The 20,395-nt window shown below is 42.0% G+C and overlaps 1 protein-coding gene across 3 annotated transcripts in view; it reads right to left on the reverse strand.

The window, feature by feature from the left end:
* The window catches only part of SGCD (sarcoglycan delta), a 941,028-nt gene that overhangs the window by 88,986 nt on the left and 831,647 nt on the right, over positions 1-20,395 (reverse strand). For all 3 annotated transcript variants that reach the window (XM_011219187.3, XM_034656815.1, XM_002912498.4), the window contains one exon: positions 15,237-15,309. In XM_011219187.3, the coding sequence (XP_011217489.1) occupies positions 15,237-15,309 (73 nt within the window). The remainder of the gene's footprint in view (positions 1-15,236; positions 15,310-20,395) is intronic.

Here is a 20,395-nt window from a genome sequence, read left to right on the forward strand (position 1 = left end):
CGAGAGTAAACTATGGTGATGAGATAAAAATCCATGTAAGCCACGTGACAAACAGGGACCCATTCCGGCCTTCAAGGGGAAGGAAACACTAGACCTCAGAAGGATGCAATTTAATGGAAGAGCAAGCCTTTATGAATGTATGTAAAGATAAAGAGGTGAGCTCTAGGATGATACAAAAGAATGTGAAAAATTAGGAAAGAAACCTCATTAGGATTTCATGTGTCATTTCATTCCCCTGCTGGGGTTAGGAGAAAGCCATTGATTCCTGGTGGCATTTGACTACCAAGATGAAAGGTACCCAAATGAGGCTTCTTGTTTCTGGGATTTTCTGCCTGGATGTGTCTGTCCTCCAGGAAAGCTGGTCGAAGCCTATGTCTCCTTTCTAGAAATGGCTGAAGAAGCTAGGAGGGGGAGTATTTTGGTCAGTATGGTGTGAGAGTTAGTGGATTTTTTTTTTTTTTTTGAGAGCGAGAAAGAGAGAGAGCGCGCACGCGCTTGTGGCAGGGGGAGAGGCGGAGGGAGAGGGATGGAAAGAATCTCAACTCCTCACTACGTGCAGAGCCACCTATGTGGGGGGACTCGATCTCATGACCCTGAGATCATGACTGAACTGAAACCAAGAGTCAACAAAGAGTCAGAATTTTAACTGACGGAGCTACCCAGGAGCCCCAGGCGTTAGTAGGCTTTTAAACATTTTGGTATTTAAGCGCTATTGTTTTTCTCCTTTTTAAACAATGTTTCCATCCCCGTTCCTCATCATATTGCAACTAAATTCAGAAAAAGTTCAAAAGCTATTTGGGCTCTGAGTGCTTAAAACACTCATTTTTTTCACCCATAACCACAACGCTTACCACTTCATCGTGTCTGTGTAGTGCCAAGTCTCAGTTTTCCTTTCCTTAGGACAAGGTGTGCCTCTCTCATGGCTTCATATAAATGGCAAGTAACAGTTTTGCTCTAAGAAAACTTCAAAAGCTGGGTTAAGGTTCACTGTTAATATTGGTCAATTTGATTGTCTCACACCTTAATTGTTTGATTATATTGACTTGTACAAAATAGGCTATTAACCCACTGCTGACCATTCTCTATGGGACGCAAAGGATAGAGCAACATTATCCCCTCAATGGGACAGATCTCTTGGCCATAATCAAGAACGGGTAATAATCTGTTGCTTCAACACCAAAGTCCCTGAAACTAATGTCTGAGCTCTGCATTCCAGTTAATGGTAGAAGTTGTTCATGGGTGTGATGCTATTTGGCTCCCACAAGTCCTTCTCAGTTTGGTGCTGTTCTTCTCCCCCTGTTCACAAATGAGGGAACTGAAAAAGAGGTTTTAAAACCTTGTCCAGAGGCATACCCCAGCAGGGGACAAAGCCGGGATCTAGGGTCCAGCAGTCAGGCTCTTGAGTTCCACCCACCCTCACACTAACACCTCAAAATTTCAGTGAGCTCTGAGAAAGGAGAGGGTCTTTCCATCACACAAGAGAGGTGGTGTTTGTTAACCCCTCAGTCTCCTCATCTGTACAAGGGGAGGTGGTCAAGCCCTCTTGTCCGACATTAGGAAGTTTTAAAGGAATATTTGTGAAAATGATCTGAAATTTACAAAGCACTGAAGAATCTGGAGAATTTGAATTGTTCTCCAAACACCCAAAGTACAAGGAAAGACAAAAAGGAATCAATCCATGTTGGCCACAGACTGCCCTTCGAGGTTATTGTCAAGGTCAGATCACTGAGTACAGCTTTTAAAAGAAATTTAAATGTAATAAAAGGTCCCTGGTAAAATCAGATCCATGAGCACTACCCTGAACCGGAGTCTTAGAATCTCGACATAACAGCAGATCTGAAAGGGCATCTAGTTAAAATCTTCCCTCCTGCTGACGCATGACACCCCTCTATAATAGCCTTGGTATGACAGTCCCCCTCACCTTGAGTCTCTCAGTGGTGAGAAGCTCATGACTATCAAGGGAGATAATTTACCACTTCAGAGAATTAGAAACCGCTTCCTTCTTTTGCGCGATCTCACTTTGGGCTCTGCGGCCCTCACTCCTTAGGCATTCTAGGTCATCGGAATAAGTAGCAAAACTCTCTTTTTGTAAGAGTATCACACCTTGCCCAGAGAAAGGAATACTGCGCCTTTACCTGTTCACTTAATTTAGTCACTGCACGACTCAAGGTCTAGTATTATTATGTACAGGAGGCAAAACCTCCATACATCCTTCTCTAAGAACTGACTTCGAGCTTCAGAATGAGCCACTGAAGGCTGAAAGCATTGTAACAGCTCAAGTGCCGAGACGGGGATGTGTCCGACCCATTATGGTTGCGTCTAACCAACGGTCCGCAACGCGAAGCCCAGTCATTTGCAGGGGTGGGTAATCAGGGAGGCCTGATGCCTCCTGCCCTCCATCTTAATCCCACTCATCAAGCACATTTTCTCTAGACATTTGCTCTCAAAGGCTGAAGGGTGTTTTCTTCATTTCCCAAAGAGCTTTCCATGAGGACCACAGGGAGAACCATACACTAATAGATGCATCATGTTAAGAAGGGTGTCAACACTTTCCTTTAATCAGTACACAGTCAATATTCTCCATCATGAATAACTAATAAGTTTCTGAACTCCTTTCCTCAGATGTCATTGCAAAAATCTATCTGAGGAATGTCATCTGCACTTAATGAAGGGACAAGCATTATAATTAAGTTTTAAGCTATTTCTTCAGCATGAAGCTGCCATGAAGTGTGAAATGACTATAATTCACATTTTTAAGACCCTGAATTTATTAGCATCTATGTTCTATTCAAGGTTAGGGGTATGGTGCCTGGATTGTCAAAGGATGCAAATTGCTCTGTGCTGTTAGTCTGGAGTGAGTGCTCCTGAGCTCAGATGCCAGGCCAGGAAAATAATCATTCATGACTCAGGTTCTATTTTTGAAAAAAAAAAAAAAAAAAAAAACCAAAAAACCCCCCTCAAGACTTGGAAACTCATTTCCCTTGGTGAATAGGAAGTGACAATGACATGCATAACTGGGTAAAAGGGGACTTCACTTTCCTCTAGGAATGATAATCACCATGGTTGAGAGAATGTATGGGAACTGCAGGCTGGAGACTTCAGGTAAGCACAGTTCTGCTGGGCTGTGACTATTGTACAGCTCATGGGTGAAAAGAAATCTAAAGTTTTGAAACTGCCTGCAAGAGAAAGAAGAATGAATTATTCTCTTTTGGAAATGACTTAGTATGGCTGGAAGAAGGAAAGGCAAGGGATAATAAGAGGCTCCAGGAGACTCTGATGGCTCTCCTTCACAAACGAATGTGATGGAGGCAATTAGTCATGTGTTTGCTGGCCTAACACACTTTTGGAGAGAATACATTTGTCATGATCCATCTAGCCTAAACCTCTTTGTGGTTGTGGGCAATGGCCAATGGGGAAGACATCTTAGCCAGTGAATCCCAAAAGGAAGAAGTGGAGGGGCTGTGTGTGTGTGTTTAAGATTTTATTTATTTATTTGACAGGGGGAGAGAGAGAGAGAGAAAGAGCTAGCATGAGCAGGAGGCAAGGGCAGAAGGAGAGGGAGAAGCAGACTCCCCACTGAGCAGGGAGCCTGATGCAGGACTCCATCGCAGGACCCTGAGATCATGACCTGAGCTGAAGGCAGATGCTTAACCAACTGAGCCACCCAGGCACCCCAGGGCTATGTGTGTTTGTAACAGGTAGGCCATATGAGCCGGGGGTGTGCCCAAAAGGGTTTCCTTAAGAAGGGCAGTTTAAGCTGAGAGTGGAAACATGGTTATGCAGAAAGAGAGTACAAAGAATATTTTAAGACAGGAGAATCACAAGGCTTGAAGTGAAGGCTCCATGTCACTCTGGGTGAAACAAAGAAAAGGGAGAATGGGTAAAGCCTACAAATGGAGGAGAGAGGACTTCTGACTGAACTCCACACACAGACTACCTCTGTTCCTCCCTGAGATGCTAATGCAATGATTGTAAAAGGACCCCCAAAAGGCACAGACCCACAAGGACAAAGAAAAAGAGAAGCAGCACAGGTGGAAGAAAGATAACGACCGAGTTTTGGGAGTTGAAAAGCAAACCAGAAATAGTGACTTCATTAGCAGATGACAGAAAGCTGAAAGCTAAGAGCCTGTGGGTTTGCTGAAGACCAAGCCAACAGCGAGCTCAAGCGGCATAATCCTTTCCAGGTGCAGGAACAGAAACCAGCCAGTGCCTCTGTGGCTGTGAGAGTCTGGTGGAACTGCAATCAGAAGTCGGGTTGAGGACTCCATGGGAAACTGCCAGACTCCTAGGCTGTTTCTCCACTGTATACACCCAGGTGACCAGGACACCCTTACTGTCATGGACTAAATGTTTATGTCTCCCCCCCCATTCACATGTTGAAATCCCAATCCTTAATGTGATGGTGATAGGAAGTGGGGCCTTTGGGAGGCGATCAGGTGGAGCCCTCATGAATGAGATTGGTGCTGTTATAAAAGGGACCCCAGAGTTCCCTAGCCACTTCTGCCATGTGAACACACAGCAAGAAGATGGCCGCCAATGAACCAGGAAGCAGACCCTCAACAGGAACCCGCCAGCACCTTGGTCTTGGATTTTCCAGCCTCCAGAACTGTGAAAAATAAATTTCTGTCGTCTATAAACCATCCAGTCTATGCTATTCTATTACAGCAGCCCAAAACAGACTAGGACACTCATTAGGGAAGAACTGAATTCTGGGTTCTGGGAGACAAGGACAGCTAAGGGTGGCAGTGCTGTCCCGAAAACAGGAAATGAAGTGAAAACCTACATACTGAAAAAGACCTTGGAGGCTCGACCTGAACATACTGGCCACCAGGTTCATCCCTAGCAAGGGATTAGGACACTAAGCAGTGTCCTGGGGAAACCGACCAGCCCAAGAGAAAAGGCATACAGATTCTCATATTTGGGGTCACCCACCTAAAAATCCCAGCCTGACCATCCTACCTCAAAGCCGACCATCCAACAAGCCACATTCATGCACACAAAATGTGCCAAAAGATTCTTAGTGCTTCAGTCTTAAAAACAGACATCTGAGAATCACCAGCCATTTGGAAAAGTCCTAATCAAAAAACCAGAGACCTGAATCACAATTTTAAAAAGCAGAGAAGAGAAGAAATTTGAAACAATCACTAACATAATCAAAAAGTAAAGAGTAGATAGTACATCTGTGAAATTAATACAGGGTATTAGAGAAAGGAACCACTACAGAGTAAAGCACATTTAGAAATTGAAATGTGAGCGCAGGAATTACAAGTTCAATGGGAGGAAGGGCCAACAGAGAGGAGAAGAGCAGAGGAAGAAACAAAACTGAGAAAAGGTTGGAAGGGGGGCAAGGGTGACGGGAGATGAGAAGCCAAGACATCACCCAGGGCCACATCAACCACTTGAAGGTGACTGGTGAGTGCTTTGGTTTTGAAATTTCATCTTCAAGCCCATGGACAGCAAACAAGCGAGTGACATTTGGCCCAAGCTGGCCCATAGTCCATGGCCAGGAAATCCAGCGAGATTACAGAGTTGTCTCTCAGATCTGATGGTCTCGATCTCATTTATATTCTATTCTAACAAACCATGGAAAATTCTGGAGTAAGAAAAAAAATGATATCCATTGGCTGATTTTTTTTATTATGATTCATTTCTAGTTCTCAACTTATTTCAGGTAAAAAACTGTTGTCAGCTTGTTCCTTTCAACTCCCATTACTCTTTGTTTTGAAAAGGTTATAATTGGAATAAAACAACGCTGGCTTCAAGCCCAAATCATGAAGGGTGTAATTAAGCAAGATTTTCTGTCTATGCACCCAGCAGGGCCATCCTACTGAGGGGAAAAAAAACGGAGATTCAAAAGCAATTGTGTGTTTTTTAAGAAAAAGAGAACAATCTACCCCACACACTTTACACAGTAAATGGCAGCTGCTGACATTTTAATCAAGATAAAAACAATAATAAAGTCACAGTGCACTTTTTGAGGCAGAAGGTAGTCCCAACTCAGGAATTTCGGCAAACATACACATATGCCCATTCTGTTCTAAAAGGCTGAGAGGTAGCACTTAATTTATGATACCATGCCTGCCTGGACAACAGGGAAGTGCAATTTTATACTTCCCCCTCCCCATTATGAGTTTATCTTTCGAACACTTTTTTTTTCACTTTTTAAACCCTTATGTTAAAAATTAACTTAAAGGATAGAATTTTAACTTTTAAATAAAAGCCACTTGTCCTACATCATGATAGTGATGTGTCACGTTGCCTTTCTCCAGTTCAGACGAAAACCTTTCTCCAGTTCAGCCATTAAGGGAAAATCACGTAGGCCCTGAGAGGCCTCACTGCACGTGCCTGATGGCTTTAGCTATCAGAGATAGCCTGGGAATCATTTGGAGAGACATGTGAAATGTTTTGGCTATTAAGGCATTTCCTTCAGTATTTTGTTGGCTTAAAAGATTACAGATCTAGGAACACTTCCGGGGAGTATGTTTCAAGCATCAGGGCTGGACTATAGTTTCAATCAATGCTAGTTCAAGACTTACCGGAAACTAAATCACTGATAGCAGGTACCTGATGATGGATTCTGAAAGCTTTTTCATTTCCCTTTTGATCATACCCAATAGTCCCTACAAGACACAGAGGGGAAGACTCAAGGCCTTTGAAGCCCGGCAGTCAGCTAAGATGTTGTGATTGGTATAATATTGTAGGCCGCCCAATTTATAAATTGTGTTCATCGGGGAAAGCAAAGGGCACTTCTTTATTGTTCTTACCTAATTTTTCTCTCCAACTTACCCTTGTGGATGGTTGGGAAAAACTAAATTTATCGTGGCTTTTTTTTTTTCTGGGATTAAAAAGTTTTAACTTTCTCGTGAGGTTAAATAATTATATTCTCCCTCTTTAGGATATCATAACAAACATGGGGGGACAGGGGTTATGGGACACCCTGGTGACAGGAACAAAGAAGATTCACATTCCAGGAGATGTGTTCCTGACTGGCATCTGGCTGGCAGCCCACACTTCTAAGCCCTCCGTGGGTGAATTCTGGTTATTTCTCACTGTGCTCACATAGGGTCCGCTGAGCCAGGTCTCAATGGGGTTTGCAGGCCCTGAGGTCTGGGTATGTTTCCCACCACACCCCCAAACTGGACTGTCTGCTCTAGAGTCCTCAGTCCCTTGCAGGGAAGCTGCCCAAGAGCCTGCCAGCCTGCACCACCATCATTAGCCATCTGCCTTGCTCAAAGGGAGACCACGTGGATTCTTTCCTGTACTGGCATCCCCCTCTCCCCCAGAAGCTGAAGGAGATTTGAGAGTGCTGACCCAAGTCCCTTCTTCCTCTCCAGCCACATGACAGTTAACCCTGCAAGTTGGTTTCTTCCTTGAGTCCCAAATGAAAATGCACGATGACCCTTTGCTTCTGACTTTCCATGAAATCTAACTGGTTTCCTCCCTCCGTGACTCAGAGAATAAAGGTCATCAGGCTATATATTTTACCACTTGCTTTCCCTTCATTTCTTATCTTCTTCCTATAGTTCACCAGAGATCAGAAGAGATGGGTTTTCAACTTCCTCTCCCTGTCGGGGTGGGACTTGCTCTATGTCCTAGACTCCTTGTTCCCCATGATATTATCTTCCATTTATCCCTCCCTGGCTTCAAATGGCAGAATGATACTGTACGGAGGAGGTGCCTGTGGGATGCTAGGTTTGGTAGCTTTACAATATACTCTATATCACATTCGTACAACACCAGCTTTTGATCGAGCCGGCAAAGGCAAAGACAGAAATAACCTCCAATACCACAGCCTCCCTATTCCTTTATCCCTTTTGTTTCTCCTTCTGTATCCTAAGAGAACTGTGGTGAAAGGGCACCTAGAGAAAGGTGGGGCTAAGGGAAAAAAAATATGTAGATAAATTCAGACTATGTATTGATACTAACGAAACAAAGGGAAGGATGAGAGGATGCTGGAACGCAGGAGGAAGGGCAAGAGGGAGGAAAGGGACATATATATGGACTCACGGGTCTTGAGAGATGGGCAAGAAGTCTTATTGTGGGTTTTCAAACAAGACAAGGTAAGAGCAGGGGGATTTCTTTAAGCCCTCGCCTGTGGCTTTCAGACAGTCATGTTTTTCTGGGCGGGCACTGCCGGATGAGTGAGGAGTTGACACAGTCACTAGTGTCTCTAGCAAAGTGAGGAAATGGGCGCAACACAATGACACGCTAATACAGTTCAAGGCATGTGACTCATGGGCTGTCTTCTACCCTAAGTCTATGCCCTCTCTACTCTGTTGGTGAAATATCCTTACCCTTTCATATAAAATGTTGTTCATAGTAGATGGAGGTACACAACAGCTTTTTGTTTTTGTCCTTCATGGAAAAAGAGCTGTTGGTCACCATGGTTTCACAAACTTCTTACTGGCTGATGAAATTGAAAACTCTGGGAACTCCTGTCTGAGGACTGGAGCCCCATGAAAATGAGTTGCTTGCTCCTCCTGGGAGCTGACATCTGCTGAATTAATGTCCACTGAGCTTTCCCCATGTTCTAGGCACTGGGTGAGGAGAGCTCAGGAGACTTGCCCAAGTTTGCAAGACAGACAGGCTTTGTGGCCAAACGTAAGCCCAGTGCAGGACACCTTCAAAGCACGGCTCTTGATCGACACTGCTTTTGGACTCTTCTGTTTGGGAAAGCCCTTGAGCACCTGTGATATTATTGGGCCACACTACACATTTTCATTTCTCCTTTGAATCACTTCAATATTCATGCTCTGTGACTGAGTAACTGTGAAGCTCATACAGGCAAAATAGGTACCGAACATGTCTACAAAATGTTGAAAGAGGAGAAAATTTAAAGATTTCTTTCATAATGGTATTGCCCCATATCCTGTGTACCCACAGCTTCTGAGCACAATATATAGCCCCTCTCCTTCCCTTCTCTCTCTCTCTGTGTGTCTCTGTCAATCTCTCTATATCCCTATATATGTAAAATACATATGTATGTGTATATGTGTTTTAATATATATACATATGCATATGTGCATATATGTAAAATATATGTGTATAAAATAAATATAAATACTACATTTATATAATTCAAAAATCAGACTGCTTCTCCAAATTTGCTATTGTGACTTTTGAGAGGGACAAGGGAAGGGAGAAGTATTACCAAGTATTAACTGAACTGTGATGCATTGAAAGACTGTTCTGGTAGCTTCGATTTATAAATCACTGAGAATCAAATAAATATTTAGTTGGCTAGAGCCATTTTAAAATAAATTTAAAGAAATAATTCATTTTTGTCAACTTGGAAGTGCTGTCTAATCCTTGTTTTCCTGTGATATACACAGACTTTAAATCTCACACATTTCTAAAGGTGTTCAGATTAGTATGTATCCCTTAAAAAAAATCCTACAGAATATTCAAGTGCATGTTGACAGTACCAGATACATCTTTGAATCTTTCTGCTTTATTATTAAAACTCTGGTAATGTTGTGGGGGGAGGGGAACTCACAGTAACAAAGAAATGCCTTATTTATTTGAGGCTGCAGAATGGGTTTGATATTAGTGACTCTTTCAGTTCTGAATGATGTTATGTACTGAACTTTGAAATTTGTTACAATCATTAAAGTCTTCTGTGATCATATTTGAGAGTGCCTTCACATGATTTATTAAAGAACACAATTGTCATAAGGAAATTATAGAACCTCATTTTTGGAAATGACACGGTAATATTCTTGGGAGCTGCAGAAATCCATTGGCCTATTTGTCCTTGCATTAAGTGGACCTAGGGAACTATGGTTTTTAAATTCTGAGGCTTACTTACTGTTTTTTTCTTTCATCATACGACTAAAATGTCTCTTCCCTCGGGCAGCCTTACCTCACCCTCTCAGGTAGAATCCTGTGTGTCATTCCCAGTGTTTCCTCTGACTTTGTTCATACATCTATTCTGTCACTTATTATATTACCTTGTCTTTTGGGGTGCCTTTCTATCTTATTCTCCTTAACTACAAATTAGTTGAGTATTCATTTATTTATCTCTGTATTCCAAGTATTTAACAGATGCCTCGACTCCTAATAAGTGTCAAAAAAAAAAAAAAAGGAAAAAAAAAAGAAAACCCAAAAAACCTGGCAAACAGTTCCCTGAGCTGTGATGAAATGGAAATCAGGTCATCACCCTTGTCATAACTGTATGCAGAGTAAGAGCATGTCTGCACATTAGCTGATGAAGAATTTTTTTATAAAGACCTTTTGGCTTCTTGCTCTTTTGTGGTTCCTTCCAAGCTTTTAGTGATATCTAGAGGAACAGAGTTGGCTGTATGTGTTCAGTGGTCTATGTAACCTCCTCCTATTTTTTACATTTGCCCTGGCATATGCCTGGGAAATAAGATTTCACAGTCTATTTCCTATTATTGTAGGATCAGAATCTTACAGGGAAGCTTCACAGTTGAAAAGAATCCTTAGAGCAAGGTAGGCATTCAAAGGTAGCTTCTGTTCTTAGAGAAAATACATATGCAAAACTAAATGGGCTAGTTCCTGTCTCAGATCATGCACAGCCTGAGATCAGGGATTTTTCCATTTGTCTTTATATATACAGACACCAGGAAAAAGAAATAATGAACAAGCGAACATTTAATATATTCTGATTGTGAATTTCGGCTCGTGAATTTATTAAAATTCAGTTTCTATTCCAAGTTAGTTTTTCTGATTTTAAGAGACAAACATAGTGCCCGGTAGATATTTTCAGTAGTCTTGAATCTAGAGCAACATGTCATTATTTCAGAATTGTCCTGCAGGGGCAAACTCAGTAAACCGCCCGAATTGGATGTTGGGCTCAGACCTTGCTAACACTCATTATTTGTCTGGAGAGAAGCAATCCTCTTTTGTGATTTTCAATTCAACCCTGGATTATTTACAAACATCTTAAGCAAACACTGTGAATACAGTAACTATAGTAACTCTGAAAAGGAGAGCAGTGAACCAAAACTTGAAACTCTAGCAGAGAGGAAGCTACCACTTTTTGAGCTGAGGGTTGAGATCTTCTAAGAAGATATGCGGGAGGCCTAAAATTTGCTTCTCATTAACAAGCAAACAAGAAAGACCAAGAGAACAAACAAAAAACCTTCAAAAGCCAAAACAGACATCGGAAGAAACAAGTTATTCCAACAGAGCAGATCTCTAAAATAAATGGTATTTCCCACATTTGATTTTTTGGTAAGTGATGGACATGGATGGATTTAATTTTTGCTTGTTCGTTGCAGAAGATGGTCTATGTATAAACAACCTGTAGTCCTTTAACTCAATTTGCTTCCCATTGATAGGTAAGACCAAGAAAATCTGGGTAGAAAATATTATTTAAAAAAACAAAACAAAACAAAACACCTCTCATTAAAAACATTCCAACTTAACTGCCATGGGAGTTTTCAAGATCCATTAATTCATGTCTCAACAAATAACTTTTCTGTTAAACTTCTTTTTTGCATATTTTCTGGATCTGTAAGGCATTCAGGTGATTGCATCCTTTTAAGCAGATCTTATATAAAGTATTATGGGGCTACAATGTTAATTTTTTAGTTTTGATAAACATACCATGGGTATATAAAATGTTACCATCAGAAATACCAGGCAAAGCCTATGGAGGAATAATCTGTATGAATATTGCAATACTTTTTTATTTTTTATTTATTATTATTATTTTTAAAGATTTTATTTATTTATTTGACAGAGATAGAGACAACCAGCGAGAGAGGGAACACAAGCAGGGGGAGTGGGAGAGGAAGAAGCAGGCTCCCAGCGGAGGAGCCTGATGTGGGGCTCGATCCCACAACGCCGGGATCACGCCCTGAGCTGAAGGCAGACGCTTAACCGCTGTGCCACCCAGGCGCCCCGCAATACTTTTTTAAATCTAAAATTATTTTAAAATGAAACTTAGAATAATGTGAGCCTAAAGTTTGGAGCCGAAAGTGACCTGGTCTGTACAGACATTAGGGCTCCAGGATTAGCTCAAGGCTACCTAGCGTGCTTGCTGTAGGCCTCTGTCTCCCAGCTCGATACTCCCCCACCTCTGTTGTGCTGAGAAGTGAACCACTTCTCCTTCACCTACACGCGCACTCAGTGCTGCCCGCTGGCACAAATCCAGGGATCTCCCTTAGACTATTCTATGTTCCTAAAACTAGAAGACATGCCGGCACAAATGAGCTGGATCAGTACAACTGATTCCAACTGTAAAGCCAGAGGCCAGAACACACAGTCACCAGGTGCGTCACCTACTTATTCAATATCCGAGGTCAATACCATTCAAGAGCACAGAGTGAAACGCGGCACCATCGGTTGACAAATGTGAAACGTCCAGACGCACTGCTCTGGGCGAATGTATCTACTACATTGGACTGTTTCAGTTGGTCACAGACTCTCCCGCAGAGTGCCATTAAATAAATGAAAAAAAAAATCATAAGGATGAAGGGGCTGATTACCACATTCTAGGCCCTGACGCACTTCAGGCTATCAACCAGCACCACAACTGGAATAGGGGCAAAGAAAAAGCCAGTTGTAAAATTACATGGTAAAGCATTTTTATGTTTCTCGTTAGAAAATTTTATTTCCAGTCTCTACAGAGTACGCCTACAACTTTAGAATAAACAGTAGAAATGCAGCAACTACCGGAACTCCTTATTTGCTGCACTTAGGAGATTCACGTGTAATTTCGGAGAGGCAATTCTTTCTAAGGCAAGTTTCGGGGGTTTCCATAGGCTCTACAGATGACCGTAAGTACAGCTATTGCACTCTATGAGCAAATCATCTATCCTCGATTTTTCAGAATATGGATCTCTAAAGTGGGCTGATGCTTGGAGAGCTGTCTTTTGTTTGTTTATGTGGGTTGGGTTTGTTTTTATCCACAGATTTAGTTTTCTGTTTAAAGCAAAGTTAGCCTAAATTCTTGACTGGAATTTTCCATGCCTTCCAGGGAATGGAGAGCTTATTCCATGGTGGGGCGGGGGGGCTGTATTATATTTAGAGGTCAGTTTCTTTTATTTTCTACTTATTATTATTTTTTAAATTTACTTTTTAAAGATTTTACTTATTTATTTGGGGCAGGGAGGGTCTCACAACCCTGAGATCATGACCTGAGCCCAAATCAAGAGTCTGGTGCTTAACCGACTGAGAGACCCAGGCACCCCCAGGTCAGCTTCCCTTAACAGCATTTTTCTTTGGACTGATGGGCACTAATTACTGACTAGTTTTGTTAAAAAGAACCCTGCTCCTGAAGAGGTCTGTGAAAAGAGGGAACCAGCCCATGTATTAGCTTGTTTCAAAAGGGCTCTCACATCACACACACGAGGATTCACTGCATTCTCAGAGAATGAGCTTGCTCTCAGAGTCTGAAAACACAGGTTTCCTTGGGTGGATTTGCTGAAAAGATTCCAGCTTTAGCACCTAACATGAAACAGAGGATCTAGCTGACGGAGAGTCAGGTAACTCCTGGCAGGTAGCAGCCCTGAGACGGAAGCAACTTTCTAGGGAAAAGAAAAGCCTTGCCATGTAGTGTATAATGTGAAATGTAGTGCATAGTGCGAAAACTGCAGCCCCCTCTCTATGGGATTTGATAAAAAAAATGTTCTCTCTTTCCACCAATTATCCTCTTCCTCTGGCCCAATTTCTTTCCCTATATTCACAAAGCCTTACAGGCTTTGCGAGAATGCCAGGGGCTTCGTCCTGAGGTGACATATGCCCCACTGACTGAGAAGGTGCTTCTGTTCAGGGAAACACAAGCTCTAACATGGCTGTTGCTGTTTGAGCAAGACCCAGCTCTCGGGGCTGCATCGTGGAAGAGTCAATGCGGCTTGCGCAAATGTGAACACATTTGCTAATGTTTGATGTCTACTATTAAATAAGCAATGTTATTTATGATGATTTATGATGGGTTTTAGTTAGAAGCACTACAAGGAATGAAGAAAGCCAGGATTCGCTGAATTCTTCATGGCTACAAGTGAGGTAGGGAAGCTGAAGGGACTCCATTTTAGAATAGCTCCTTCTCTGCTGTTTTTCTGCCAGGCCCCATTTCTGACGAAGCCAAAGAAGCTATGTTCCCACTTCAAGGGAGAAGCTAGAAAGTTAGTCATTCTCTGAGTTTGTCCTAGGTCCCTAACACCCGATAACATCTAAGGAGAGCCTGGGACATCTAAACATGTCCCAGGACATTAGCTTCCAACAAACCTTGGCCGACGATGGCATCAATGTTCCCTACCTCCAGTGATTTGTGGAATGACACCTGTTGTTCACCTGACACATCCTCTGGATTCCTGGAGACATACTCTAGGCCCCTTTCCAATATAAGCCCCTAACCCCAAGTGACGTTGAGACTCATTCTCCTTTCCTTCCTGAGCCTCCCAGACACTCCATTCCATCTGCTATTTTCTGTCACTCACGCTACTCAATAAATTCTGCTTTAACTCTCCCGGCTTGCATTTGATTTCTCTCCTGCATGAAGCCAAGGACCCTCTTAGCTGGTCTTGTGAGAACCCCCTCTGGCTCCCAGCCTGCCTGCGTCATAAGTATATAACAAAAAATATGGCTATATTTGTGTCAACATACCATTTTTTTATGTGTTTCCTTTTTGGAGCCAGGGATGGTTCTTTGGTGGCTGGAACGGTTATTAGGTCGTATCTTTATCTCTGTCTGTATGTATCTATTGTTCTTTTTTGCTTTCCTTAGTTGTTGGTGCTAAGTACACAGCATCTCAGAGCCTTTTTCTGCTAAAGGCAGCACAATTAAGGATATTTGAAGATTAACACCAGTACATAGAATAGCCACAGAAAGCAGTTCTAGTACCGTCAGGGTCCATGTGATGGAGAGCTTGTGACACACAAACAAAAATCTGTATAGTGCTTAGAGTTCAGTTTCTTTTAGGTACCACTTTTCTTTGGGCTGATCACCAATTACTGACTAGCTGTGTAACTGGTTAGGTTTTAGGTACCACAAAACACAGTAGGAAACAAACACCGCGAATGAATGAATCCCGAATCTCCTAATTACAAGGCTGGCAACCTTCTCCTCCAAACCCTCAATCTTCTTAAGTTCTCAGAGAGAATTTTCTCTTGGATATAGCGTATCTTCACATCCTTTCTAATCTCTCCCAGTTTGTACGTTCACGTTGTGATGCTGTTGAATTTCATACACTCAAAATGGATCATCAGCCAGTTGCCCAGACCCAGGAAATAGCCCCTAAGCAAAGCAAACCATAGTCGGAAGTTTACCTTAGTTCCTTGAAGGGGTCTGCCCTGACATTAGGTGTCTCTATAGATTTAGGGAACACTGTGCCCTCCGCTCCTGTAAACAAAAGACAAAAGCAAACAGAGGTTGGAGACTTTGGACATGTCACCTGGGGGCACAATCAGCACAGCGAGCAGCGCTAAGTGTAGGGCGAATCCTTCACACAACCCAAAGAGCATATTTTGCCCTTGGCTTTCGCTCCTTGATAGGGGAGCACTGAATCAACTCAAGCAAACGGCCTTTGAAAAAACAAGGAACTTCTTTTGAAAGTGTTCTTGCTGAGATCAGAGTGAGGCCATGAGGCAAATACCATGTTGATTTAAAAAAAAAAAAGAAAGAAGAAGAAGATGCCTAAGAAATGGCACAATCTAACTCTTGTCTCTCATCAACTATTAATAATCACCCAACTGGAGATGTTTTGAAAAGCAGCAGCCGAAGCCCTCTGATTACACAGTGCAGGGCCCAAATCACAGAACACATCCAGCGCCTAAGCAGGGGGCGGATGGCGGAGGACACCCTAACACTGTAAGATATCTGTCTAACGACATTAAGGAAACAAGTTTTCAGTAAATAAAGTTCTACACTATTATCTTGAGGAGTTAAACAAAACAGAACACTAGGAGAGATCATTTGACGTTCACTGCTTTTACACTTCGAGTATTACTTAACATTGATCCCCAACCCAATCTAGACATTTAGCTCTTGACTTTGCCATAAGCTTTTATCTTTACAGCTTGTCATCACCAGCTGAACCTTCCCAGCCATAAAGGTGGTGATTATTTGATTTGTCTGCTCCCAGAGTGTTTTCAAATCATTTTAGCCTCAGTTTATCACAGACAATTGCACTGGATATTAGTTTTTCAATTAAACTTAGCCAGGCAGTATCCTGCACTTGGAAGGAAAGGTGTTTATTTTTATACCTTTTTTGGTGTTGTTCTTTGATGCCACAAAAAGGGGCAGAATAACATCTTGCATTCATGGGCGAATTTCTAGAATCGTCTTGCATTGTTATGTCTAGAAATCCTCCCTTAACCACTGTTATTCCAAGTCCAGATTTATCCTAGCACACTGATGAGTCTGGTTAATCGAACTTGTGTAGCAACTATAAAAGTATCCCATTCTTTTTTTGGGGGGGAAGTATTTAATCTCTTTGATACGAGTAAACAGACTATTGCAAATTAAATCAGAAAATAAATGCCTCGACTTAACATTATGTATGGTCATTTAAAAGAATGTCCTGGTGAATGACAGCTATGAATCCAAGCTAACGTTTTGAGTGACACCACCACATGTACCTCAGGCGTACTGGCTCCATTATCCCCTGCGACAACCTACAGCACTAGGCCAAGGGACATTTTGTGTGGGAACACTGAAGATCTTTTTCTGCCCGTAGGCACTTTTACTTTTTAAGACCCCAAACCACATCATGGCAAATAGATCAAAATGTATCCATAGTCTCCATTAAATACAACTTTTTTGACGTGAATTTCATAAGAATGTTCTTTTGTTATGCATATATTACTTTGCCCTTGTGATTTAGTTTATTGTGTTCTTTATAAATGTGGTGGTTAATTTTATGTGTCCACTTGACCTGGATCATGAGGTACCCAGACACTGGGCTAAACATGACTGCTGGGTGTGTCTGTGAGGGTGTTTCCAGATGAGAGTGGCACGTGATTCAGGGGATGCAGCAGGGCCGTTAGCGCTCCCCAGGGCGGGTGGGCATTAGCTAGCCCCGTTGAGGGCCTGAATAGAACAAAGAGGCGGAGGAAGGAAGAACTGGGCCCTTCCTGCCTGATTCCTTGAGCTGGGAGATCAATCTTCCCCTGCCCTCAGCACCCCTTGTTCTCAAGCCTGTAGACCCAGACTATAATCTAAACCCGACTCCACTCATTCCTAGTTAGCCTGGGACTCACTCTGAATTATGCCATCAGCCTTCCTGGGTCTCCATCTTACACACAGCAGGTCGTGGGACTTCTTAGCTTCTATAATGACATGAGCCAAGTTCTTATAACGAATCTCTTCCTACATGCAGACCCCTGTTTGTTCTGTTTTTCTGAAGAACCCTACCTAATACAATCACTGAATAAGACTGGGTTGGATTATAGACTATAATGTGGCTTTTGTTACCCATATATCAAATCTGGTTTTGCAGAGCATGCATTCCACATCTCCAACATTTTTTTGATCCTTTGAGGAGCCAAGGTACCGTGGAAGATGCCTAGTGGGTAAAACAGGCCAGCAGCAGTCACAGGACAATGAGTAACACATTGGGATATGGCTCTCAAGTGTCCGTGACCCAAGAGCATGGCCTCAGCCACCACCTCTCAGTACCCTCTCAAACCTGTTACTAAACAGCTCCCATCTGTCGCCACTGCTTCCTTTGAGATCCTTTCCCTTTCTATTTCTTAGAAACGCTTATTCTTAGCCTTTGATACCTTTTTTTTTTTAATGATTAAAAGGAGTACTTGTACACCTGATTAAGGCCAGGACAGTTATTTCTCTTTATATACTGTTGTATATACTCTTTAGTCCCAGCTCATGTCTCCCCTTCCTCTACTAAGAATTGTATGAGAACTGCAGGAGAAAGAGCATTACCTCTTTTGAAATCAGCCTTAATTGTGTGACTTACCCATATGGCAAGTAGTCCTGCTCATAGACAAGCTCCATTATTTGAACTGGTATTAAAATGTTGTGAAGCTCTATGTTTCACTGATATCCCCTGCACCCTCCTATCATTTCATAAGGCCCCTGAAGCCAAAGGATACCAATTTCACAACTTTTGACTATGCGAAGTATGTACACATGTAATGATATATATTGCATCGATTCAGTCCAATTTATCCAAGAATGAGGAACGACATTTTCTTATGTGAAAGGAGTCTCAGAAGCCTGTACCATTTTCTTTCTTCCATCCACAGTTTGTGTTGAGGCTGTTTCTCCATTTATCAGATACACTGACAAAACCTCACTTGCTACATAACATCTGGCCATGCTAAGCTCAAGAAGGAACTACTCTATTGCAGCTCCTGGCCCCTAATTTGGCCACACTTTTAAAGCAATTCCAAGGGGGATAAAAAGGGTTACATAAAGTCATGCAATACATTACAGGCACTCGCTCTCCATTTGTGGAAGGACCATGGTCTCTTTCGAACACCTGAACTTGGGGCCTCAGCTTTCTCATATGGACAATCCTACTTGCCCAGTGTCTTGGAGGAGTGTGTCCTGTTCTCTGTCCTATCTCCATTGCTTAGCACATTCTCAATAAATATCCGTAACACAGCTATAACACTTATGTGGCACTGAGCACACACTGCAGACATTCATCCCATCTCTTCAATAAGATCCTAGGCTCTATGTGAACAGGGGCAAGGTCATACACAGAATACGACAGATTCAATTTTACGTTCTGAAGACTTCTACTATACTTATTTCTAGTTGATACTACCACTTCTATGGGAGTACTAATTTACTGTTACAAAACGCCTCATGTATTACATGACATGTTTAATGAATGTCCAAAATCCAACCTATTTTAATCTCTTAAAAGAGTTACGTTAATAAAAGAATATTATTTGGGCTAAATACAAATATTTCTTTAAAGTAAAATAAGATTAAGGCTTGTAGTTTCTTTCCTAGACTAAGAAAGCTACTTATCCTACAAGACAAGTGGTGCTAAAAAACATGGGGCTCACGGTCACACGGCTAGTGAGCGCTTGAGCTGAAATTCACATGCAGGCATCTGGCTCCAGGACGTGCTGGTAGCCATCATGCCCTAGTCCCTTCTTCTCTGAATGCCAGGCAGTATGGCACCGCAAAATGGCAAGCCAGCAAAACCCAGGGGTCTGGGCTCTCACAGTTAGAGGACGTAGGTGATGGACAGGCTCTGGCCAGGTGATGAAAGAGAAGGGCAAGACACTGAGGCTCCCTTAGCTCCCACCATCCATCTGATGCCCTCTGACTTTGTTTTTGATGGACTTTTGCGACGGGGCCCCATATGTGCCATCTATACTGGAAAACAGGCTCACAGATATGACTTCTCAGGGGATGGACAACAATTTCTCATTATCTGCATGTCCTTGGGCATGAAACCCAATCGCTAAGATGCTCAGATTCCTTCTCTGAAAAGAAGGGATATGAACAGTAGCTTTATCTCCTAGGGGTCTTGGGAGACTAAATGAGATCTCTGGCACATAGCAGTCAGCAGATGATAGTCAATAAAATACTTCAAGTAGTATGAAAATATTTATGAATCCTGTTCTTTCCTCCTCTTATACAAGTCCAATATATGATTCTTAATAACATATTTAAGGTACTTACTATGAACTAGAAGCTATCGCAACTGTTTTAATTTGACCATCAGAATAACCCCATGGGGTAGGGACTATGTGTATCTGTTGTTACAGATGTGGAATCTGAGACTCAGGGAAGTCATGAAATCTTCCTATGGTTGAGCAACAAAGAGGGAAGGTCAGAATTTGAACAATCTTGGTTCTGGAACCAATGCCTGTGACCACTATTCTAGACCATCCTTTTCAGCAGATTATATCACTCCCTACTTGCTCATCTTTTTATGACATATGAACAAATATCAATGTTTATACCCTCAAGTAACACTTGCCAAATCTCCCATCCCCTCTCTTCTAAAAACAATTCACATGCACAATGAGAGAAGATATTAATACTTTCAAAAATACCATTTCTTTCTAAGTCCTATCAGGCTTCTGATTTTCACACCATTTTTCACTTTCCCAAAAGCTGCAGAGTGGGCAAACATTCATCAGGATGAATTCTCCCATCCTATCCCCTATCCATTCTAAGATAATAAATTATCCTCAATTTTATTATTTCAAAAAGGTTTCTATTAAAGCCATACCTACTGATTCCTTCTTTTGACATGATATAATTTACTGGCAATAAATGTTCATAAACAGTTTGAGTGAAAAATCCATAAAGCCATTTCAGCTTTATTTTAAGTTCCATTAATGTCCCTCAAAAATGATTTCGTCAATGTGTTTCCATTAGCTGGTTCTCTGCCCAATAACTTAATTCCACACAATCAATTAGGAACTTATAAAGCATGTGACAGGATCTATCTAAAGTGTTTTGAATCACCATAAAGATTAGCTCCACGGCTCTTTTT

Source organism: Ailuropoda melanoleuca, chromosome 3, assembly GCF_002007445.2.
Source record: "Ailuropoda melanoleuca isolate Jingjing chromosome 3, ASM200744v2, whole genome shotgun sequence".
NCBI lineage: Eukaryota > Metazoa > Chordata > Mammalia > Carnivora > Ursidae > Ailuropoda > Ailuropoda melanoleuca.